Source organism: Rosa chinensis, chromosome 1 (assembly GCF_002994745.2).
Source record: "Rosa chinensis cultivar Old Blush chromosome 1, RchiOBHm-V2, whole genome shotgun sequence".
NCBI classification, from domain to species: domain Eukaryota; kingdom Viridiplantae; phylum Streptophyta; class Magnoliopsida; order Rosales; family Rosaceae; genus Rosa; species Rosa chinensis.
Genome location: NC_037088.1, coordinates 32,225,636 through 32,250,259, shown reverse-complemented (window position 1 = coordinate 32,250,259; position 24,624 = coordinate 32,225,636). Strand labels below are relative to the sequence as shown.

General features: G+C 38.5%; 3 protein-coding genes across 10 annotated transcripts; 2 read left to right on the top strand and 1 right to left on the bottom strand.

Moving 5' to 3' along the window:
• The first annotated feature begins 5,294 nt into the window (after positions 1 to 5,294).
• On the top strand, positions 5,295 to 14,467 carry LOC112165238 (putative disease resistance protein At3g14460). 8 transcript variants are annotated; one of them, XM_040513980.1, is made up of 4 exons: positions 5,295 to 8,845; positions 10,818 to 10,864; positions 12,588 to 12,645; positions 14,176 to 14,467. In XM_040513980.1, the coding sequence occupies exon 1, from the start codon at positions 5,429 to 5,431 to the stop codon at positions 8,795 to 8,797; it is 3,369 nt and encodes a 1,122-aa protein (XP_040369914.1). In that variant the 5' UTR covers positions 5,295 to 5,428; the 3' UTR covers positions 8,798 to 8,845; positions 10,818 to 10,864; positions 12,588 to 12,645; positions 14,176 to 14,467. The 8 variants fall into 8 exon arrangements, with proteins under 8 accessions (XP_040369914.1, XP_040369910.1, XP_040369908.1 ...); XM_040513976.1 differs by having other exon boundaries at positions 10,818 to 12,645; XM_040513974.1 differs by having other exon boundaries at positions 9,498 to 12,645.
• Positions 14,468 to 15,683: 1,216 nt separating this feature from the next.
• On the bottom strand, positions 15,684 to 18,507 carry LOC112176642. The gene is made up of 7 exons (XM_024314680.2): positions 18,349 to 18,507; positions 18,051 to 18,223; positions 17,916 to 17,968; positions 17,121 to 17,235; positions 16,823 to 16,945; positions 16,155 to 16,326; positions 15,684 to 15,957 (listed from the first exon to the last, which is right to left on the bottom strand). The coding sequence occupies exons 1-7, from the start codon at positions 18,451 to 18,453 to the stop codon at positions 15,772 to 15,774; spliced, it is 927 nt and encodes a 308-aa protein (XP_024170448.1). The 5' UTR covers positions 18,454 to 18,507; the 3' UTR covers positions 15,684 to 15,771.
• Positions 18,508 to 18,671: 164 nt separating this feature from the next.
• Positions 18,672 to 24,558, top strand: LOC112194004 (tRNA (guanine-N(7)-)-methyltransferase). Its single transcript, XM_024334273.2, has 8 exons — positions 18,672 to 18,962; positions 19,084 to 19,140; positions 19,282 to 19,357; positions 21,606 to 21,685; positions 21,841 to 21,890; positions 21,976 to 22,060; positions 22,202 to 22,300; positions 24,067 to 24,558. Exons 1-8 carry the CDS (start codon positions 18,705 to 18,707, stop codon positions 24,304 to 24,306), a joined length of 945 nt encoding a protein of 314 aa, XP_024190041.1. The 5' UTR covers positions 18,672 to 18,704; the 3' UTR covers positions 24,307 to 24,558.
• The last annotated feature ends 66 nt before the right edge of the window (positions 24,559 to 24,624 follow it).

The window sequence follows — 24,624 nt, the reverse complement described above, 5'->3', positions numbered from 1 at the left end:
CATATCACACATCGTTTTTTAACAAATCAGTGTCTTCTAATTTATACTTAGACAACTGAAGTAATTGAACTCTATTGTCCTAAAGTTAATCACACAACAGATATAGTCCAAGAACTGAAGTTTGAAGATCAATCAGACAACAGACAAAATAAAAAAAATGTTGTCTGACACGCTTAACATACAATAGCTTAAAACTAGCACTGTTTTATGAAGACAGCGCCTCAACTGCAGCATAGCTGCGCTTGGCATCTGCCGAGTAATCACACAACAGTTATAACACATACATGTTGTCTGTGTGTTTCTCACACAACTGTGTTCCACCGTTGTCTGATTTTTCATCAGATAACTGCTCACTCTCGAGCGGTGAGACTCTAAATCCCACAACAGTTTTCTACCGTTGTCTGATAAGATTTTTGGTGTAGTGATATACCACTACTCTGAGGGCTTTGCGTGATTTGATCGCTCAAAATCAACCTCAAATAATCTTCTTATGTGAGACAAAGATCAGTCAGATTGGGGATTTTAAGGCCCTGCATCGTGAATTAGGGTTTGCGCACTACAAGGAGGTCCTGAGTGATGGACAGTCTGGGGGTTTGGGTTTCTTTTGGACGGAGGATATTACGGTGCAAGTACGTACCTTCTCGGCGCATCATATAGATTTGGAGGTTAGTTCTGGACCTGGTGAACCGCGTTGGAAGCTTACAGGCTTCTATGGCTATGCCAGAACTTATGAGCGTGACCTGTCTTGGCAACTTATCAGAGATCTATGTGATTTTGATTCTCTTCCTTGGGTCATCATTGGGATTTTAATGAAATTTTGAACAATGCAGAGAAAACTGGAGGTCTAATCCGTCCTGAAAGACAAATGCGTGGCTTTAGGGAGGCCTTGAGTTATAGTGAGTTGATTGATTTAGGGTTCCAGGGTGCTAAAATGACTTGGTGGAATTCTGAGACTCAACTCCGATTGGATCAAGCGGTGGCTACGGCAAGTTGGAGTGATGTTTTTGGATTTTCTAGGGTTAAGCATCTTGCTCCTAGTGATTCTGATCACACACCCATATTGCTTCAAGCTAGCAGTATGCCGTTGCCAAAGAGACCAAGAAGACATAGATTCAAATTTGAATCTTTTTGGCTCCAACATGAGGAGTGTGATCCTTTGGTGCTAGAGAAGTGGCAAACTGATTTTGAAGGAATTTCAATGTTTGCTTTGACTAGAAAGATCATGTGTACAAGGCATGCCCTGGAATCTTGGCAGCAACAAACCTTCTGATTTCGGTAGCAACAAATGATTGAAGTTCGAGGGCGATTGGAATTCTTGATGGGAGAGCAGTTGACCGTGGAACTTCATGAAGAAAAGAAAACTCTTATGGCTTCACTGCAAGACCTGTTATCACAAGAAGAGGCCTTTTGGAAACAACGAGCTAAGGTAATATGGTTGCAAGAAGGTGACCGAAATAGTGGTTTTTTTCACCGAAAAGCAGTTAATAGAAAGAGGAAAAATGCTCTTTTGGGTTTGTTTGATGCTGAGGGAATTTGGATAGATGATGATGTTGGTATGGAAAGTGTGGTGACTTCTTACTTTTCAAAAATGTTTACTTCCTCAGCTCTAGATAGTGAGGCGGTAGATCTCACTCTGGCTGCAATCCAGCCTTGTGTTACTGCTGAGATGAACAAACAATTGTGTGAGCAATACACAGAGGAGGAGGTGCGATGTGATTTATTCTAAATGTATCCGACTAAGTCCCCTGGACCTGACGGTATGCCACCTTTATTTTTCCAACACTATTGGGATTCTATTGGTAAAGATGTGTCTGCTGCTGTTCAAAGCTTTTTGCATACAGGATTATTACTTAAACAGATAAACTTCACGCATGTTTGTTTGATTCCCAAAGTGAAAAATCCAGAGACTATGGGGGATTTGCGACCGATTGCTCTTTGTAACGTAATCTACAAGTTATGTTCTAAGGTAATTGCTAACAGATTGAAGGTGTTTTTGCCTTCTCTTATCTCTCCCTTTCGAAGTACATTTGTGCCAGGAAGATTGATTACAGACAATATTTTAGTGGCAAATGAAGTCGCTCACTTTGTGCATAACAAGAGGGCAGGGCAAGATGGGTACATGGCTCTGAAATTAGATCTCAGTAAGGCTTATGATCGAATGGAATGGGCTTTTTTACGCAAAGTGTTGGTGCGGTTTGGTTTTGCATAAATTTGGATTAACGTTGTTATGCAGTGTGTTACCTTAGTGAGTTATTCCTTTCTGGTCCGGGGTAAACCTAGAGGCTATGTGATTCCTTCTAGGGGTTTGAGGAAAGGTGATCCTCTTTCCCCTTATTTATTTCTCTTTGGCGCGGAGGGCTTCTTTGCATTGCTGCAACAGAAACAGTGTTTGGGATTGCTTCCTGGTATTTCTATTTGGCAGAATGCCCCAAGAGTGAATCATCTGTTATTTGCATATGATAGTATGCTTTATGCGCAAGCTACCCCTGAGGCCTGCTTTCAGATTAAAGAGCTGATCAAAGTGTATGGAAGAGCTTTTGGTCAAGTGGTGAATTTCAACAAGAGTTCAGTTGCATTTAGTAAAAATGTTGGAGAGCCAGCTCAAGGTTCAGTGGCTCATTTGCTTGGTGTAGTGATTGTGGAATCACATGAAAGGTATCTTGGCTTGCCTACATACATGGGACGTAAGAAAACTGCTACATTTGAATATATCAAAGAGAGACTTGGGGAGAAGCTGAAACTTTGGCAAGGAAAATTGCTCAGCGGTGCTGGGAAGGATATTTTAATTCGAGTTATCACTCAGGCTCTTCCTAATTATGCTATGAGTGTGTTCCAACTTACAAAATTTTTTTTGTGAGGACCTTGAGCAAATGTGTGCAAAGTTTTGGTGGGGAAGTTCCTCCGATAAACGCAAAATCCATTGGAAGAAGTGGAATGATTTGTGTCAGGCTAAAGCAGTAGGTGGACTGGGGTTTAGAAGCTTATCTGAATTTAATATGTCTATGCTTGCCAAGCAAGCTTGGAGGGTGATTTCAAACCCTGAGTCTTTGGTGGCACAGTTGTATAAAGCACATTATTATCCAGATGGCAATTTTTGGAATGCTGATGAGCATGCTACACCTTCTTACTCTTGGCGTAGTATATTTGCTACAAGGGAGTTTATTCAAACTGGTGCTTTTTGGCAGGTGGGGACTGGACATAATGTTTCAGTATGGAACGATGCTTGGATACCTAAGCTACCTTCTCATAAACCTCAGGTTGCTTTAGTGAGTCAACCAGATGTACAGACGGTGAATGAACTGATTATACCTCCCAATAATTGGGATGAGCACAAAGTACGCTCCATCTTTGTTCCTGATGAGGCTGCAGCTATTCTTTCTATTCCCTTGAGTACTAGGCAACCCGAAGATAGACTGACATGGCATTGGAGAAAAAAGGTATGTTTACTGTCAAATCGGCTTATCGTTCTGCTTTTTCAAGAAAGGCTTCTACTCTTCCACCTTCTGTTGTTGCAAATCAGAGAGTCTGGAAAAAAATGTGGAATGCTAAGATGCCTAGTTCTGCTAAGGTCACTGCTTGGAAAATTTGTCATAACATTTTTTCCATTATGGATCGATTAGCTTCTAGACATGTGGAATTGGAGTCTCAAGTTTGCGTGTTGTGCAATGTTAAAACTGAAACTATTATTCATATATGCCGTAACTGTACTTTTACAAGGGATGTCTTTAGCTCTAATGCCAACATAATGGGGTGTTGTTTGGGGTCTGTTACTGATGAGTTGGATGCCTTGAGTTGGTTACATTATTGCTCTGACAAATTATCTAAGACTACTTTTACTCAGCTGTTATTTTTGATTTGGGGAATATGGAAAGAAAGGAATGCTAGAGTATGGAATCATAAAATCACCTTAGCTTGTGATATATATATCTCTCATGTCTACTAGCAGACTCAGTAATTTTATTTTTCACAACTCCAAGGTGCAACGAGTTCAAGGTGTGGGACGACATATGAAATGGAAGGCACCTCCTCAAGGTTGGGTGAAGTTGAATTTTGATGGGGCCTATAATGCTGTGACTAGACGAGCTGCTGTGGGTTTTTTGGTTAGGGATGCACATGGCACTTTCTTAAGGGGTGTTGGTAAAATAGTATATCATGTTCAATCAGCTGAACATGCTGAGCTTTTGGCTTGTAAGGAAGCAGTTTCTTTTGAGGTGGAGCAGGCTTTCTAGCCTATTATTTTTGAGACAGACTGCTTGGTCTTGCAGTAGCAGTTGGCTCATAGAGATGTTCAGAACGCATCAATGCTTGGGAGACTTTATGATGATGTCAATGCTGAGTTACAAATCATGACCTGTTCAAGATTGGTTTATACTAGGAGGGAAGCAAATAAAGCTGCACATACTCTGGCAGCTTATGTTGCTGCACAAGACCAGAATTTCTTTTTTTCTTCTAGTCCTTCTTTTATTCAATATGTAATTGATGCTGAAAAGCATGATGTACTTTGAGTTTGTTTTTGCTTATCAATAAAGTATAACCTCATTCAACTCAAAAAAAAAAGTGTAGGGCATTTCTTTGGAATCATAAATAATATTGGGGAAGGATATTGACTATGTTTGGAGTCTTCTCTAATAGTGCCAGGCTACTTGGTTACTTAAAGCTTCATCTCATGGTTACATATAATGTTTAATCTAGAGTTTTTACTTTAGATTTTTCATTTATGTCTCATTTCTCTCATAGCCCAATTGTTCGGATAAGTCATTATTTCATCTAATGGATTGACACCCCCTTTGCTAAAAAAAAAAAAAAACTTTTATACTGCTTGGTCATTATACAAGAATTGCTGGTGCCGAGTAGGCTTTTCCTTTTAGTGCATGCTGATGTTTTTTTTTGTACTTGGAAATGTAGTGGAGTGTACTTTATGACAATTAGATGGAAATAAAATATGTACTCAGAAAAGACAAGATAGAAAAGGGAAAATAGAGAAAAAAGAAGAAGAAGGGGAAATAGAAAACACCAAATAGTCTGAAAGTTAACTGGCATGACAATTTGTCTTTTTTATATATATCATCAACAATCATCTTTATTGCAGAATCATTCAGATGTTAATTGTTTGACCAAATCAAATGTTCAGACCAAAACAAAAAGACCAAAGACCTTTTTTTTTTTTTTTTTTGAGAATAAAAAAGACCAAAGATCAAATGTGTACAGTGCTGATCGGATTCGCTCCCAAATGGCCAAATGTCTGGGGAGGTCGTTGACTAGTACAAATAAATTAATAAAACAACGCAGAAAAAAAAGAACGAATTTGCAGACCACAATGGACCTCATTATCCATCTGCAAACAACTCATGCACTGAAATTCATGCAGCAAAAACCCGGTCGCTGAATCTCAATTCCTTTTGCATATCCTCAACCTCAAGAAGAAATCATGGCTTTGGAGGTTGTGGGTGGAGCTTTTCTCTCTGCTCTTTTCCAGGATGTATTTCGCAAGATGGCTTCTGGGGAAGTCGTTGAATTCCTCAAGGGAAAGAAATTGACTGATGGATTACTCAAGACATTGGAGATCATGCTGTTATCTGTTAGCGTTGTTCTCGATGACGCCGAGGAGAAGCAACTGAGTAACTCAATTGTGATGCACTGGCTGGATGCGCTTAAAGAGGCTGTTTATGATGCTGAGGACTTGCTGGAGGAGATCAAGACACAAGTGTTGAAGGGGAAGCTCGAAGCCGAACCAGGGAGTAGCACAAGTAAGGTACGAAACCTCTTCCCTTCTTCTGACGCAACACTAAACACCAGGATAGAGGAAATTCTTGTGAGACTAGAGTTCATTGCAAAACAAAAAGATGTCCTTGATTTAAAAGTAGGTGCTCCACAGAGAGTGTCACAGGCTCCGCCTTCAACTTCTTTGCTGGAAGACTCTGGTGTATATGGAAGAGACGAGGAGAAGGAGAGATTGATTAGATTATTGCTATCGGACGATGCGACTGGCAATAAGATAAGTGTGATTCCAATTGTGGGCATGGGTGGGATCGGAAAGACCACTCTTGCTCAGCTCATATACAATGATGTTAGAGTGAAACAACATTTTGACCTTCATGCATGGGTTTGTGTTTCGGACGAATTTAACATTCTTAGAATAACACAAACAATCTATGAGTGTGTTGTTTCGAGGACTTGTGATATTAGGAACCTAGATCTGCTTCAATCTGAACTGAAGGAGGTCTTGACAGGGAAGAAGTTCTTGTTTGTTCTTGATGATGTGTGGAACCAAAATTATATGCATTGGGATTTTTTAAGGCGTCCCTTTGAATCTGGAGGACACGGAAGTAAGATCATTGTCACAACACGCAACGAAGGTGTTGCATTTACGATGGGCAATTTTCAAACACATCGTCTAATGCAAATATCAGAGGAAGGTTGTTGGTTGCTGTTTGCAAAACATGCCTTTGGAAATGCAGGTGTTAGCATAGACTTGGATCTTGAAAGAATAGGAAGGAAAATTGTTAAAAAGTGTGAAGGCCTTCCTTTGGCTGCTAAATCACTTGGGGGTCTCTTACGCTCTAAATTAAATGTGGAGGAATGGGAAGATATACTGAACAGTGACATGTGGGAGTGGTCGCAAGAGGAAAGTAACATTATGCCAGCACTTTGGTTGAGCTATCGTCATTTGCCTTCACATCTCAAGTGTTGTTTTGCCTTTTGTTCTATATTTCCCAAGAGTTATATGTTTGAAAAATCAGAATTGGTTTTACTGTGGAAAGCAGGGGATCTCTTACAACCGAAAAGAAATAAGACGTTGGAAGAAGTTGGAGAACACTATTTCATTGAACTACTCTCAAGATCATTTTTCCAATTACGTAAGGATGACAAGTCATATTTCATCATGCATGACCTTATCAACGATTTAGCGAAGTTTGTATCCAGAGACTTTTATGTTAGGTTGGAGGAGAGTGATTCATCCAACTTTGCGAGCAAGACTCGTCATTTTTCATTTATGAAGAAAGATTGCCATAGCTTGGAGAAATTTAAGGCTTTACATGGAGCTAAATATTTGCGCACCTTCCTACCATTGAAACAACAGAATTGGTATAGTTTAGAGCTGAGAATGTTGGATAAGTTGGTACTACATGATCTATTGCCAAAGCTACGATGTTTAAGATTCCTCAACTTATCAGGGTATGATATATGGGAGTTACCTGATTCAATTAACAACTTGCAACTTCTTAGGCATTTGGACATGTCTGACACTCGCATAAAAAAGTTGCCAGATTCATTGTGTACCCTGTACAATTTACAAACTCTGTTGTTGTCAAAATGTAAAGCACTTGCTCAGTTGCCGGGTAATTTGGGAAGATTAATCAACTTGAGCCATCTTAATGTCGAAGGTACAAAGCTAGAAAAGATGCCACCAGATATGGGCAAATTAAAAGACCTAAGACTATTAAGTGACTTTGTGCTGGACAAACAAGCTCCAAGATTTCAAATTGTAGAGTTAAAGAAGCTTCAGCATCTGCGTGGAGCACTTCAAATTTCAGGTGTTTGCAATATTGTTCATGTTAGTGATGCTTTGGAGGTCAATATTATGAAGGACAAGAAGTATCTTAATGAACTAGTTTTGGAATGGGGATCAAGTATAACTGACAATTCACAAATAGATAGAGAAGTGCTCGAAAAGTTCCAACCTCATGGTAACCTGAAAAGGCTGTCAATCTATTCTTATGGAGGCACAAGATTTCCGGGTTGGTTAGGATATTATCCCTCATCTACTCTGATTTATCTTGGACTTTTCAAGTGTGCAAATTGTTACTCCTTGCCATCACTGGGGCAGCTACCATCCCTTAGAGAGCTTCATATCAGTGAGCTAGATGCAGTGGTCTCTATAGGTCCTGAGTTTTATGGAGACAGCAGTAGTGAAATTAAACCATTCAGATCTCTACAAGTTTTGACATTCACTTTAATGACGGAGTGGCTAGAGTGGTTTTTTGTTGGAGGTGAAGATCAAGGTGGGGTTTTTCCTAATCTTCTTGAGCTTCGTCTGGTGGCTTGTCCCAAGCTAACAGGGACATTAGTCTTAGACTACTTCCCAATGCTTAAGAGCCTAAATTTGTTTGGAACTGGTCTATCCCTTGGTAGTTCACAAGAATGTAACTGGCCTAAACCCTTATCATTCACCACATTGGATATGTCTATTTGCCCAAATATTGTGACTTTTCCCTATGGAAAGCTGCACGCGTCAAACTTGACAAAAATGAAAATAAGTGAATGTAAGAAGTTTAGTTCACTCCCAGAACAAATGCACAGCCTTCTCCCATCTCTTCAGTCTTTGTTGATATTTGATTGTCCAGAACTTGAATCATTTCCGGAAGGTGGGTTGCCATCAAAGTTAGAATCACTTGGAATCTTTCGTTGCAAGAAACTCATTGCAAAGCGTATGGAGTGGGGTCTAAGAAGACTCACCTCTCTCACAGAGTTGTCGCTTGGCTTCGATGAATGTGAAGAAGTAGATTCATTTCCAGAGGAGGATCTGCTGCCCCCTACTCTCACTTATCTCCGCATCTACGGTCTTTTGAGCCTTAAGACGATGGAAGGTGGCAAGGGGTTCAGGCACCTCAGCTGTCTCGAAACCTTGGTGATTGAGAGATGCCCTGAGCTCCAGTGCTTGCCAGATGAAGGGTTGCCCAGTACTCTTTCTAGTTTACAAATCTGGGATTGTCCTTTGCTAGAACAACGGTGCGGCAGAGATAATGGGGAAGACTGGCCTAAGATTGCTCACATCCCCAACATAGACATTATATAGTGAAGCTGGAATGACGTCCGATGTGTCGTAGTTCGACTTCTCTCCAAGGTTTGACCTGTTTGATCAATACTAGTATATTGCATGTCATTGTAAATCTAAATCCCATTGAAGTTGATAATCTGTCTGCCTAAATAATACTTGCCCTTATTTTGCAGACCAAATATGGAGATATGAATAGAAGCTACAGCTTATTTTTATTACTGATACATTATTAATTCTCTGAAAAAAAATGCAATATTGCAGTAATTCCAGTTATTTGTCCGATACTGAAGCACCATTTTTTGAAAAATGCAACACTCATAATGTTCTCTTGAAATGCTCATAGAAGAAATTGACATACTTCAGCATTCCTGTCCATCATGAAATTCTATTGTTACACCCCTTCAAAATTACATAAATACAAGAGCTTTCTGGACCGTATCCGGGTTAGTAAGTAATGAATATTTATGGTAAAGGAAGCAGGACGGCAGGCTATCTTATAGAACTCTTGAATTATAACTCATGAATGGAATTACCGGTACATGTAAATGTATGCCTTATGCCCTATTGTTCATTGAATGCAGGCTAGTGTTACTTTTGGTTTGCAATCCTCATAGAGAGAGGATTTCTCCTAGTTTATAATTAGATTTTATTTGGATGTTGATTTTGATTTGGTTACTTACATACCCATTCTCTCTTTTCATAACTTCGTATCCACCAGTTCTCCAAGCATGTATGCCAAGAGATTTATTTGTGCCGAATTGTCGCAAACAGAAATACATGATGAACCCTACCAGCCAAGACTAAGATGTGACGACATGCTCATCAGATTAACATACATCAGTCAAGAGGATATTTTGAGACTGATCCACCTGGCTTTAAGTATCAATTTGATGCACCACAGGTTACATTTGAATCAAAGATTTGGATCAACTTCTACTCTGATGATAAACGACGAAAGAGCCTAGAGAACTTGTATGTAAATCTTATGCTCATGGATGTCGACGATGAAGTCCTGGATGATATTGTGGAAACAATATCGGTTGCAGTTCTTGACGTTGCCGTCTGCCTTCCCCAGTTGGCTATTCATTTGACCATTTGGAACATCATTGCTACTGCAGTTTTGTTGTTTCGATGATCATGATGATATCCTCTCTTGTATCCGTGTACGAAAATCGTGGGCTGAGTTTAGAGCAACTACCTGCAGTACTCAAATGCCTCCATTATGTGCTGTTAGTTTGGGGGATTTTGAAGAAGGTGGTTTTGACGATAAGTTAATTACTCGTTTGCCCTGCTTACATTATTTTCATGGATGTTGCACTACCCGGTGGGTGAAGACCCATCACACTTGTCCGCTATGCCGACACCAACTAATGCCAACCCTGAATGATGAAAGTGCTGGCCCTGACTCATGATATTTGTTGTCCATTAGATATATATTTTCCTTGCGGTTTTGATTCATATCTATTGGAATCTTATACTATTGTCCATGGCAATTAACGGGGGTACCATAACTCTTTGCCACTTCTGGTGTCCGGAGCTTTGATAAAAATTTATTATTTACCGTGTTCACGAAGTTAGTGATTATGCTTTTTTGACTGTGGTTTCACATCAAGCTGTGAAAATCAAATGACAATAATAGTTATTTTTACTTTATATATGTACATCTGGATTTTCCGTATAGGCATTTGATTAAGAAGGCTGCATGCTGGAAGAGTCAGATTTGTAAACCAGATAATTAGAGACTGCTACAGGTGAAACTAGCTCTTGATGTTCGCACAAAGTGAATTCCAGATATAGGGACGTCTCTATCTGGCATTTGTTTACATTGTTGATTCTTGATGTGCTGATTAATGTCATCTCTTATCCGTTCTAGTATGCCCTCCTTATAACATTGACGAATAAGGGACTATAGTATAACATAGTTATTTATGTTCTTTCACCGAAGTCACTTCGCGTTTAATTTTTCCTGCTTATAGTCTGCTACTGATAATTATATGCACCTGACTGTAATTGATTCATTGTCTGATATGTTTTGCAGTGATGAAGAACCCTGCTAATCTAGCGAAGTATCAAGCAAATTGCAAGGTACGTGGCTCCTATAAATTAATAAATTAATCTATAATTTCCAAGATGATGAGCAAACTTGGTGGACCAAACTGAAAGTTTCCGAGTTGTCATGATGTTTTTGGGAGATGAATGAGATGGTGTTTTGACGTAGTGCTATACAAGATAGTTTCATGTGCAGTAATTGTGCAACTCATTCACTCTTTAATTGTACTTCAACTTTCATAATTGGTGGACCATGTCTGACTATCCTTGGATAAATTTTATCAATTTACTGAAGGGTTAAAGGTTTTCAGATTCATTAGCCAAAAAAAAAAAAAGGTTTTCAGATTCTCTTTTGTTTGGTTGAGTTTCTTACCGAAACACCTCATTCATTTGAGAGCATTATCCTTGGATTCTTGATACAGTATGGTCAAAAGAGAGGTCTGTTACGGTAGCCTGAAGATTTCTTCCCTTGAGAAGCAAACAACATGGTCTGTCAAGCACTGCCTTGAACGTGAAACCTGTTTGCTGAAAGTCTGAAACCCAAGAAATTAAGGGTTGTTTGACCAGTGCTTGTATGAACTTTGCCACCAAACACCAACGGCCTAGTGGAAGGAGAGAATATTTCAATATGCGTCTACTTCAACTTATTGGGGTACTTGTTTTCTGGTAATGTAGAAGGAGTTATGGAAGAAGTTACGGGATTGTTTTATTCCGGTCCTGCCAAGTGTATCCTCCTGTATGACTTCAACTTATTGGGGTACTTGTTTTCTGGTAATGTAGGAGTTATGGAAGAAGTTACGGGATTGTTTTATTCCGGTCCTGCCAAGTGTATCCTCCTATATGACTTCCGTTTCTATATCACAATTCACAAGCACTAGACTGTAATTAATCACCGGAACAAACAATTGCCAATATCATTGCAACCAGCAATGTGATCCATGGACATTCCGGTGCCCAGTGTGATCTGCATGTGACGGTGAAGCGTTAGAATGTCCCACGTGTGAATCGGCAGTGTCGATGGAGCCACTACCGCTGTTTCAGTGAGTACGATCTTCATCCGAGCTCAATTAGAAGCTGCTTCCTCTTCCAGTTCTTTACATTCAACTCTTTCATGAGATTCATTTAGAGCAACTACCTGCAGTACTCAGATGCCTCCATTAAGTGCTGTTTGTTTGGAGGATTTTGAAGAAGGTGGTTTTGAGTTTTGACGAAAAGTTAATTACTCGTTTGCCCTGCTTACATTATTTTCATGGACGTTGCACTACCCGGTGGGTGAAGACCCATCACACATGTCCGCTATGCCGACACCAGCTGATGCCAACACTAAATGATGAAAGTGCTGGCCCTGACTCATGTTATTTGTTTTCCATTATATATATTTGTTTTGCTTGCGGTTTTGATTCATATCTTTTGCAATCTTATACTATTGTCCATGGCCATTAACGGCCGTACTATAACTCTGCCACTTTTGGTGTCCGGTCTTTGATAAAATTTATTATTTACTATGTTCAGAAAGTTATTGATTATGCTTTTTTGACTGTGGTTACACATCAAGCTGTGAAAACCACATGATAATAATAGTTATTTTTACTTTATATATGTACAGAAAAATAGTAAGCTAAAGTACAGAATGGTAGTATCAGTGTGCATTGTCTACAGACTTCATATGGTCTTTCTTTTATATTTATTGTAGCATTGTGCTCTCAAGTCAGAAATGCAATTTACACACCTAAACTTTTTCTGTTGGAAATTTGTGTAGGACCCAGAACTGATGGCTGCATCTAGTGATCCAGAAGTTATGGCTGCTCTTCAAGATGGTACCTTCTATTCTTATATTTCTCAAATTGGCCTTGTCTCCCTCCTTTAACTCTCAGATGCATATCAGATATATGTTGCTCTTAAAAACACATAGATCTTATAATTCAGTTTTGGAACTTAAATTTGTAGTTTGTGTCATGCTTATAGCTTATAAGTTCATCCTATACTTGAGTTTAGTCTCTCCTGGTCATGGCGTCACGGATTGAGTCTGATACTGATAGACATCTATGGTGGTGATGTGGAACACCACCACAGCCGTTGAGGGCCAGTATAGGCCCTGGAGAGGTTCATTGGGACCCTGTTTTACGACAACGGAGCTGCCAATCTTCCTAGATGATATTTATAAATAAGGGAACTGCATGCGCATGCATTAGAAATGTTGAACTTAGGCTTTTTCTAACATGAAATGAACTTACAATGTTGCTTATGGTGAGTAGCTCAAAGGTGGAGTTTAAAAGGCGCTTTTCAAAATTATAGGAACAATGTAACTGCTAATTGTTGATTGTGATTAGCATCTCAGACTGTTTTAATTAGCTATATGTAAGTTTAATAATATACATAAATTCCCATAATAATTAGGAATGAATGGTGGAAATGTAATGAAAGGAGGAGTGGGCTGGTTAAGAGAAGGAAGATTGGGTAAAAGTAGGAAACCAATTGGAATTGATTCAGTTTTACAATAACGATACTGTCTTTTGTTCGAGTCTGTTGTCATAGTTGCTTAAGAACTTTGTGGTGTATTGGACAGTTCATTTGTGTCTAGCTTAAGAATGGGCTGGTTGATTAAAAATGGAAGTCCTTTGAGAAGATACACATAACTATCTTTCCTGTGATACACTTTGTCCTTTCAGACCAAAAAACAAAAAGACACTATAGTGTTAAATGTCCAAATATGGATACCAAGGGTCCTATAGATATTACTTCTTCAGTGTGAGAGTCTTCTTTTACACCGATTCGTTCATGTCTTTCTCATAGGTGGGGATGGATTTTCCAACAGATTCATCTGTTTTGGTGTCGCAACCTTGATGTTTTATTAGTCAGTCCCCTAAATATTTTACCAGCTTAATTAAGTTATCTGATTACATAATGGACCGAACAAGATTAAAATGATGTTCACTATGAAATGAGACAGAAAGAGACAGAACATCCGGATTTTCTGTTATAGGCATTTGATAATGAAGGCTGCATGCTGGAATGCAGAGTCAGATGTAAACCAGATAATTAGAAAGACTGCTACAGGTGAAACTAGCTCTTGATTGATGTTCGCACATATTAAATTCCAGATATAGGGACGTCTCTATCTGGCATTTGTTCATATTGTTGATTCTTGATGTGCTGATTAATGTCATCTCTTATCCGTTCTAGTATTCCCTCCTTATAACATTGATGAATAAGGGACTATAGTATGCAGTTACTTATGTTCTTTCACCGAAGTCATTTCACGTTTAATTTTTCCTGCTGATAGTCTGCTACTGATAATTATATATGCAGCTGACTGTAATTGATTGATTGTCTGATATGTTTTGCAGTGATGAAGAACCCTGCTAATCTAGCGAAGTATCAAGCAAATTGTAAGGTGGCTCCTATAAATCTATAATTGCCAAGATGATGAGAAAATTTGGTCGACCAAAGTGAAAGTTTCCGAGTTGTCATGAACTCATGATGTTTTTGGAGATGAATGAGATGGTGTTTTGACGTAGTGCTATACAGGATGGTTTCATGTGCAGTAGCTTGATGAAATTGTTGCAACTCATTTACTCTTTAATTTTACTTCAACTCTCAGTTGGTGGACCATGTCTGACTATCCTTTGTAAAATTTTATCAATTTACTGGAGGGTTAAAGGTTTTCAGATTCTCTCTCTCGTTTTTTTTTTTTTTTTTTTGGGTTGAGTTACGGAAGCATCTTATACATTTGAGAGCATTATTTAGCTTATTATGTATACTATGATTTAACGGTTCTAAAATTCTGGGTTAAACTAGTGATATTTTTCTCCGGATTCTTGATACAGAGTGGTCAAAAGAGAGGTCTGTTACCGTAGCCTGAACACTTCTTGCCTTGAGAAGCAAGCAACATGGTCCGTCGAGCACTGCCTTGAACGTGAAACCTGTTTGCTGAAAATCTGAAACCCAAGAAAATAAGGTTTGTTTGACCAGTGCTTGTATAAACTTTGCCACCAAATACCAACGGCCTAGTCTCCTTAGAAACTCTTTCAATATGCGTCTACTTCAACTTATTGGGGGTACTCGTTTTCTGGCAATGTAGAAGGAATCATGGAAGAAGTTACGGGATTGTTTATCTGTCCTCCCAAGTGTGTCCTCCTATATGACTTCTGTTTCCATACCACATGCACTGAACTGTAATTAATCACCGGAACAAACAATTGCCAATGTTATTACAACCAGCAATGTGATCCATGGACATTGCAGTGCCCAGTGTAATCTGCATGTGACGGTGAAGCGTTAGAATGTCCCACGTGTGAATCAGCAGTGTCGATGGAGCCACTACCGCTGCTTCAGTGAGTCCGATCTTCATCCAAGCTCAATTAGAAGATGCTTCCTCTTCCAATTCTTTACATTCAACTCTTTCATGAGTTTCATTTAAGCCTATCCCATAGGCAAAGTCAAGTTCGTGCCTACATTCCAAGTTTCCGCTACTACTAATGCTTTTAAAGGAAATGCATTAAGCTGACAATTTTCCACCCCCAGCAACAACAACCCAGCTAATTATAGGATCATCAATGACCTGCTGAAAGAACTCTTATATCTGTCCTAGTTCGCATGCACAATGTAGATATATCGGTTGGATCTGGCCATTTGCTAAAGATAGAAACATGTTCGACTTCTAGATGGAGAACAAGACTTAAATCAGAATTCAGTGAAGATAAATGAAATGTTCTGACGAGGGAAGAACAAGTTTCTAGTGAATCGTATGTAACATCCGCTCTCCAAGACAAATTAAAGTTTCAACTAATCACAAAGCACTAAAAAAAAGAAAAAGCCAAAGTATATGTACAACTAAGGTTCAAAGGCCACAACATGAGAAGACATCAAATAAATTCTTTATTATTGAATTGGCAGTTTATCTTCACATGAATAAATCTATCATTACAGTGCATCTGAAACTATTAGCTCAGGAGGTGATGCATCCATTGCTCAACAATTGCGGGAGACCCATACCACGGTCTTAAGATATCATCTGAACCAACTGGTGAGTGGTAAACACCATCTATGCTAATATTGAGTGCACCCTCCAGATGAGCTGATACTTCTGGTACAACTCCATCACCCCAAACATCTGCCTGCCCACAAACCTGAGAAAAATGGTATGCATTATGAGAATTTGGTCTGCAACCATGAGGCTCAGCTTACATAATATGTATGACAAGGGCATAACATCAGAAAACAATAAGTGCCATAAGAATATCAACCAATTGGATTCTAAATGACATTGAATCATGTTATTTTAATTTGAAGTAACTGCTTAAATGCTGAGACAATTGGGTTTTACCTGCTTATACCCTTGCCCCACAAAGCGTGCACGCAAAGTGGGTGTGGTTGATGTTGAAGTGCTCACATCATTTATAACAGCAACCTCTGATGAGGGTTCTAAACTCTCTATTGGAATTGCAGAATCAACACTTTCACTTGAATTGCCAAATAAGCGAGCACCTTGGAGATACCTGTATTTTACATATTTATGGCCCATTTAGATCCGTGCAGTTTGCATTCAAGCCACTATTGAATTCCAGATGCAAATAAAAAAGTAAGTGCACTCATATTCTTTGATGGTGTCTTACATTGTCTGTGAGGTCTACCACAATCAAGATCTCAAGAGTGTTGCTTATTGATTCTTACCAATACAAAAAAAGAAAAGAAAAGAAAAATATATATATATGTGTGTGTGTGTGTGTGTGTGTGTGTGTGTGTGTGTATTTTGTTAGTGCCATTCATAGGTGTGGTGTACTGTTCAACATATCTAGTTACCTCATCTAGTTTATATAATGCTGCAAGATCTTCTGATGGAGCAGGAGCTATGAATACAGACTACTACAATGTATACTACAGCAGCAGCCAATTAATTTACCCAAAAGTAGAGATGGTTTCATAAAGTATACCCATTCATATAAGAACACAAGCAAATCTGAGAGGACCAAACAGGAACAATTTGAGTTTTACCTCCCAGCGATACATACATATTTCAGTTCAGGAGTGTAAACAGCTTTTGAGCAATTCTTTTCAACATAATACAGGAGTCCCCTTGTTTGATCAATAACCCCTGACACACCTTTTGGAGGTGGTCTGCACAGAATATAGGTGACAATTATACGTCAGGAAGAAATTTGAATTAAGCTTTTGTCGATGGAAACACGTAAGATAATATAACATATCAGTAAGCAAGCAGCCCTCAAAGACATGGTCAGAGGGATCCAGAATTCTTAGCAAGAATTTATCATGAAAAAATTTAATAACCTACTGGTGAGGGGTTCCAAGAGTCAATAACAGGGAAATATCTGATTTCCCATATTCTTCCATGTAGAGACGTGCAAGCCATCCTCCTGCTGAATGTCCAACTAGGGATAAAGGTCCACCTAAAATGAAAAACAAAAAATAAAAGGAATTCAAGGGTTTTAGATCTCTGAGAAATGAAGCAAATAAAACCATTATCATTGATGGAGAATGCTAATGTACAATGACAGAGGACGGCAAGGAAGGACAGACCACATGAATTAAATGGTTGAAATCTAATGGTGTGTAGTTTGACATAACCACAGCGAAGATCATGTGTTCAGAAAGAACAAGAATTTCTCATGGCTTTTAGGAGTACATTATCTAAAAAGAGTGCAAAAGTTCAATCTGTAGGTCAGTTGGTCTACTAAAGCACAGTTCATTTTTCCACTAACAAGGTCTAATTGTGACAGTAAATATATGATGCCTTCTACCTTAGAAAATGCTGCTAAAGTATATCTTTGCATCGCAAAATCTGGTAACACCTATTACTATTGGTACAAGCCACAAGCCTAGAAAACACAAACGTGCTAAAGCTAGTTATCTTCAAAGCTGTGCCTGGGAATTCCTCAATTCTAATATCAAGCAAGATGTGGTATCACACTAAGAGGTTGACAGATAAGGAACTAATCATCTTTTAGCATCTTCTGAGAAGTCTAGAAGAACATGGTTTCCTCATTTCTGAATAATGTAAAGTCTACATTTCTTGAATTTGAAAATTAGTAATGCCAATAAATTACAGAGGGGATATAGATAGATCAACCTTGTGCTAGCTCCCTTGCCTCTGTTACAGCCTCATCCACCCTCTTCAAATACCTGCCAAATCATACCAAGCTAAAATTCAACTCATCCTACTATAATGTCATCAAAACCCAAAAGGGTACTCATTAAAACACACCAATCAAGCACAGGGCGAGGACTGAGAGTTCCCCGCCAGTAATTCGGGTCCACCAAACCGGCGGCATTCCTCAGCCAATCAATTCTTGCCACCTTAGCAACCACTGTGGACACTCCATACCCTCTCAATGTAACCTCCAACTTCTTGTAGTCAGCTGAATTGTTCCCCAAACCCTGAAAACAAACAAACAAACAAACACTCATCAGTATCTGAAGCTATGTATCAATGCCAAAAACCCAAGTGCATACTAATTCAAGTTTTCTATAAAAACTGAAGGCAAAATACAGATGAGCTTAACTGGAAGAAGAACAGCTGGTCTGTATGATGATGATGGGTCTTGAGAAAATGCAGAAGTGGAGTAGGCCAAGGGTTTCAATGGTGATAGAAGCATAGCCATCACCATACTTAAAACACCATAAGAAACAGTGGAAGGTGAAGCCAATGGCTTTGTAGTTTCGTGTTTGGGTGAGGCTCACCTGGCTTCACAGTTATTTGACACGTGGCCTCTCTAGGCTTCACACTTCATTTTCTATACCCACTAAAATCTAACCCGTCCGATCTGTATTTTTTAATGATCGGACGGTGATGGCTTGTCTTCTCCGTTTGTATTAATTTTGACAGGGGGAGCTTTACAGATAAGAGAAAAGGGGAGAGATGGGTTCTTGCGTCTGCTTACGTCAGCACTGCTGCTACGGTGGTTTGGGCGGTGCATTTCAAAGAAGGGGTCTTTCTAGTCTGTTTCGAGAAGGGGTTGTTGCCCCAGGTTTAACGGCGCCGTTTTATCAGTATCATAGGAACCGAAGAAGAGTGGAGGCCTGTGTTTCTACTGGGTTTAAGGAACTAGAGCTGAGGAGCCCGGACCTTGTGGCCTTGGAATATGCTGATCTTAATCTCACCCACAATGTTTCCCAGGTCTGTGTTTTTGTTCCTATAGTCCTTTCCTTTTTGTTTGGGGAAGCAGGAAAAAAGATTATATTTTTGATGTAAAGCTCATATTTTTTTTTTTGTTGGGTTGTGTTTTTTTGAATTGCAGGAACTGGGTCACGTCAGAATTAGGCAACATGTGAACCCTCTTAGCTCTTCTTTATCTGTATGTGACGATCAGGGTGTTCTTCTTTTTCTTTCTTGCTTATATAATAGGGTTTATTAGCTGCAGATGAAAATTTTTATGGCATTGTCAATAATAGGTGCCTTTTGAAGCTTTAGTAATCTTTTTTTTGTAATTGGGTAGGTGCCTGTGGAAGTGCCTGATTGGAATCAAGTGTTCAGGGACCCAACATTGCCGCTCATGGTGGACATTGGAAGTGGTACCGTTCTTATTCCTTTACTGATGAACTCTCTCTCTCATGTTTATCTGTAGCTGTAGTCCTAGTGCTTCTTGATTATGAGCAACTAGTTTTTTGTTTAAATTTTGGTTGTTTAATACAATGACAAGAACGACAATTCTGCAAACGGAACTGACAATTTCTTGGGGTTCTAATAGTTCATTTCTTGAGCAATTAGTTCATTACAATCTGCCTTCCCGAGGATAAATATGGCCATTAGTCTCTGTTGGCCATTATCTCAAAAGTAGAGAACTTAACGTAGTTTATTGAAACTTAGCAAATATGATTTCCATCTCTTCTATATTTTTCATAATGTTTGTCGTCTTTTTGGTCTCTGTAGTTGGAGAGAATAAGCAAAAGGTACTCTCGTTATTGGCTTCTTTGTGGGCTTCAGTCTCTTTAGTTCAGCGATTGTTCCTTTTAAGCTGTTTGTTTAAGTTGGAGTACTGCCGTTGTTTAGCTTCTTAGAATTATGCTTTGTGTTGTTGTTTTTGTTCTCACTAGCTCTCTCAATTGTGTGTTTGTAGATCTCTGAGATCAGTGGTTTTCTTATCAATTGCTTTGTACATCCTTCCTTTTCGTTTTTGTTTTTTGTTTTTATAAATATTTTCTGTTTCCTATTTAAAAAAAAGAAAAAAAAATAAATAAGTTTGAGAAAAAAAATTGTTTAAGGCTATCATTACTCAATTTTTATAAAGTACTGCTGAAGGAGTGAAGAGATTATGCAGATATGGTGAGCATCCTTAATATTGTAAGGCCTTGAATCTTTGTTTTTGGGGGGATAGATGGATAAACTATAATACATGATCTGCCATTAGTAGTTTACGTGCACCTTCTTGAGTGTTCAGAATGACAATTTTGGGCATCATATTTTTGATTACCTGACCATGGTTTTTGTTTCTTCTCAAAATAAAATAAAGAGAAAAGAAATAAGTCAAATAACTGATGAGGGTTGTGTTCTTGTATGAGGACAATTCATAGAGTAGCATGTGTGGAACTACAATATTATGTGAAAATACAATGTAGTTCTTCACAATTGAGGCTTCTTTGAGTTCTATAACGGTAAAGACGTGAGGTGGTGATTCATGTTCTAAGCTTATATATTTAAGCAAAACATATATTGTTTAAGCGTAGTGTCAGAATTTGGTAGATTTTAAATGAAATTTTAACAGTAAGGAGGCAAGGTACGTATCACGATTTCTGGTTTTGTTAGAAAGAGTCAGCGTGGTGGGTTCAAGATTGGATGATGGGAGATGGAAGCTTGTATCTTCTGGTTCCTTCTCTTGTAATTCCTTTTCTGTGATTTCTGTTTGATGATCTTTCAAAACAGTTTTCTGTCCTGCAATTTTTATCTGCAAAGCTAAGCTTTCCATCGAAGGTCAAGGTTTTAGGCTACTTGGTACCACATGTGTCAGATGCCAAGTCACGGGATAGAGTGTCAATCATGTTTTTAAGAACTGTCAAGTATCTTCTCCTCTACAGAAGAATTTAATTAGGGAGGCTGGGGTGAGTTCGGAGACCCCAGCAGGGAGTCCTACTCTTTTTTATTGCTTTTGGCTAGGGGGAAGAAGGCAAAAGTTCTTACTGGCTGTCATTTTGTTGCTCTGGATGGAAATATATAGAAGGAATTATGTAGGTATAGCGGTGGAGGAAGTTTGGAAGAGTAATACTCTGATAACTCTTTGGCCTTCTGTTTCGGCAGCATTCAAAGACTACAGTTTCTTATATTTTGCTAGATTAGTGACAGCAGAGGATAGGGTTATTGTTTCTTGGGCTGGTGTGTCTGAACGCTAGCTACTGTGGATGCACTCCCCCCCCCCCCCCCCCCCCCCTGTTGTGAACCTGCTATTGATCAATAAAATAAACAAAACCTATCTATTTAAGAACGAATTATCCCTCCCAAAGGATAATACTATGAAATTGTGTCTGTGTACAGTTCCATGCACTGAAACTAAGCAAAAACACCGGTGACTTCTGCATCTTTTGTAAGATTATCATAATGTGTATGGTCTTTGTTTCATACAGCAAAACTAAGTAAAGATACTGCTCACTTTTGCATGTTTTGTGAAATTTGTTATAACTCATAACCTTTGTTCATATTATAGGAGTAGAATTTTGAATTTTTCTTTGATGTTTAAAGTTTTTTAATGTCATCATTGTTAGAGAGAGAAAGAGAGTACTTATTTTCTTTCAATTATGAGTTATCGATCTAACTATGTAACATTCTCAGGTAGTGGTAGATTTCTCATGTGGCTGGCGAAAAGAAACTTAGTTGTGAGGAATTATTTGGGACTGGAAATAAGGCAGAAAGTATGGGAAAACTCCTTGGGCTAATTTTGATACACTTGAAAATTCTTCTGATTAAGTTGATGTATAACTACTGGTCCTAATTCCTCCCCTTTTAAGACAATATTACAGCATTGTTCAAACCACTAATGTACTGTTCTTTGTTTTTCCTGATGCAGCTTGTCAAACGAGCTGATGTCTGGGTTAAAGAGCTGGGTCTTAGTAACATGTGAGTTCCCTTGATCATATTAGGTGTTGAAACCTGTTGTATATTATTTGTTGGCAACTGATATGTTATATTTAATTCCATGCAGACATTTCATGTATGCAAATGCCACTACTTCATTTAATCAACTGGTGTCTACCTACCCTGGACCACTGATGCTTGTTTCAATCCTGGTGAGTTCACCTATTGCACTGAAACAGTTAAGGATATACCTATTTATGTAGTCCAAAAAGGTTCTTTACGTCTTTTCAACTTGTGAAAAGTAGCTGCAGTAACATTATTTAAATGAATTCTTTGCTCATGTTTATATGCAGTGCCCAGATCCGTATTTTAAGAGAAAGCATCACAAGAGACGGGTTGTACAGAAGCCTTTAGTAGATTCCATTGTGAATAATTTAGCTCCCCGCGGACAGGTTTGTCAACTATAGATTATGGCAAATAATGAAGGATTTAACAATTTTATTAAAAGTGACCATTAGGTTCATTACTTTTGTTAGTCGGGAAGGTTTCTATTACTTCGGACTCTTCTAGTTCTGAGTTTGGTCATGTAGTGCTCTATCTCTGTTGTACTATTGCTTTTTTAGAGTCGACTCCTCGTCCGCTGTTTGTGTAGTTGTACTTTTTTTTTTTGAGTTTTAATGGAAGTTTCTTTCTTCAAAGGAGAAAAAAAAGACCATAACATCAATAGTTAAAAAGGTTGTCAAGTTTTATTTATGCTTGAGGACGAGAGTTATACAAATTATAGATTTTTTTAGTATTTAAATCTTGAAAGTCCCATCTTTGGAAGACGACGGGGCTGGTCCATGGATTTTTTTTCCTTTTGCTGCATTTTGCTCAAAGGTTTGAAAGGAGATGTCCCATAAATTGGCCAAATGTTTGCATGGTTTTGGATATAAGGGTAGGGAGAGTTAATGATGTAGGGAGCAGCCGAGCTACTTTAGTACTTTTTTCTATGCTGCTATAAAAATACTGTAGGTGGATCCTATTTGTCATGCATAAACCAAATGGTTAAAAAATTAAAACCTTTTCTTCCTATGGATAAATGAATCTAAAGTGGGCACAATTATATGGCTGAGGTGCAAGTGTTAGGCTGGGTCGGGATAGGTCTATAGGATTGAATCTCCCCAACCCACAAACAAATGGAAAGCAAATAAAATTGAACATTTAGAAGTGAGAGGAACAGAATTGTCGGTTCTATCATTTAAGTCCTCTATAGTGAGTATTGAATCTTTTCATGACTGATGTGTAACTCAATTTATGCTTACCCTATCCACATAAACAAAACTTGAGAATCACAATATTGTTTAAATTTTTGGCATCCTCATTAGGACTGCCAAATACCTGACATGTTTGTCATATCCAAACTTAATTCTGTTGTAGTACCTCTGAGCTCACATGAGAATATTAGGCCACATATCTCATTAATTCTGTTGTATACTGAGTCTTACATGGTTGTATGCATTAATTAATTAATTAATTTTAAAAAGAACCCCCTAGCCCACCCATCGTTACATATGCCATTGAGAACCAAACCCATGACCTTTACAATGTTGAATTTATAACTTACCAATAGGTTACAGCTCACTGACATGGTTGTATGCAACTTGAGTTTCATTTCTATAATCATTTCTAGGGACGCCATTAGTGACTAGTCATTTCCTAGATCATGTGAAATGTCATCAAAGCTAATGCAAATACTGTTGTATCTGCACGGAAGTACGTGCTAACTTTATCCCCTAACAAGGACTAGAAGTTTTATCATGGTGGGTAAGTTCAAGGATTTCAATGTGATGTTGTGGTGTCAAACTTGTTTGTTTTTGGGTGGTGCATGACTGCGCGTGTATTGAGTCTCGTTAACTTTGTTTGTGTTATTTTCCCTTATATAAGGGATTACAATGAGTAGCTTCTTTAATTACTAATCCTCTCAATGTTATGAGCATGTCCTGGTGGCCGATTTTGTTTGTTGATTAGAGAACATTCAAGCTCTATTTCTCACAAAAACAAACTAAACCTCAAACTCATGCTTGTAAAAGTGCATGCCTTTTAGGGGATCTCTGTCAAAGTTTCAATGATTTTGGTTTCTGATCCAATAAGGGTGTGTTGTGTTGAAGAAATGATTCTTTATGTCATCAACTTACCTGCAGGCTTCAGTGATATATCTAATATTATGTCTGCGCAGGTGTTTATACAGTCCGATGTACTTGACGTCGCACTTGAGATGAGAAACCAATTTGATTCTCTGCCCCATGTTCTGAAGCACATAGATGAAATCGAATCCAGCGTGTTGTGTGACAGTGAGGGATGGTTGTTGAGCAATCCAATGGGCAAAAGGACGGAAAGAGAAATTCATGCTGAATTTGAAGGGGCAAAAATTTACCGGAGAGTATACCAGAAGCAAGTACAGAAGGCTCTTGGATGAAGTAATGCGGATTCAAGTGAACGGTTTTTGATAGAGATTTTTGTATTGTGAAATGTGATCATCATTTGTAGAGTTGTTCACATCAAGTTTTATGAGGAAGTAGCGTATAATCAGACTTTAGTGTGACCCATCCATATCTAGCCTTTTTTTTTTTTTAAATTACTGTAGCAGTATTCAAACTCAGAGAAGTACATCATAATCAGACTCAAGTGAGGCACAAGCATCTTCTGAAAATAAAATTCTTGTGAAATACATGTATGCAGAAAAATATCCCCCTAGGGGAAATTAAGCTTCCAAAATCCTCAACATGAGCTGTTT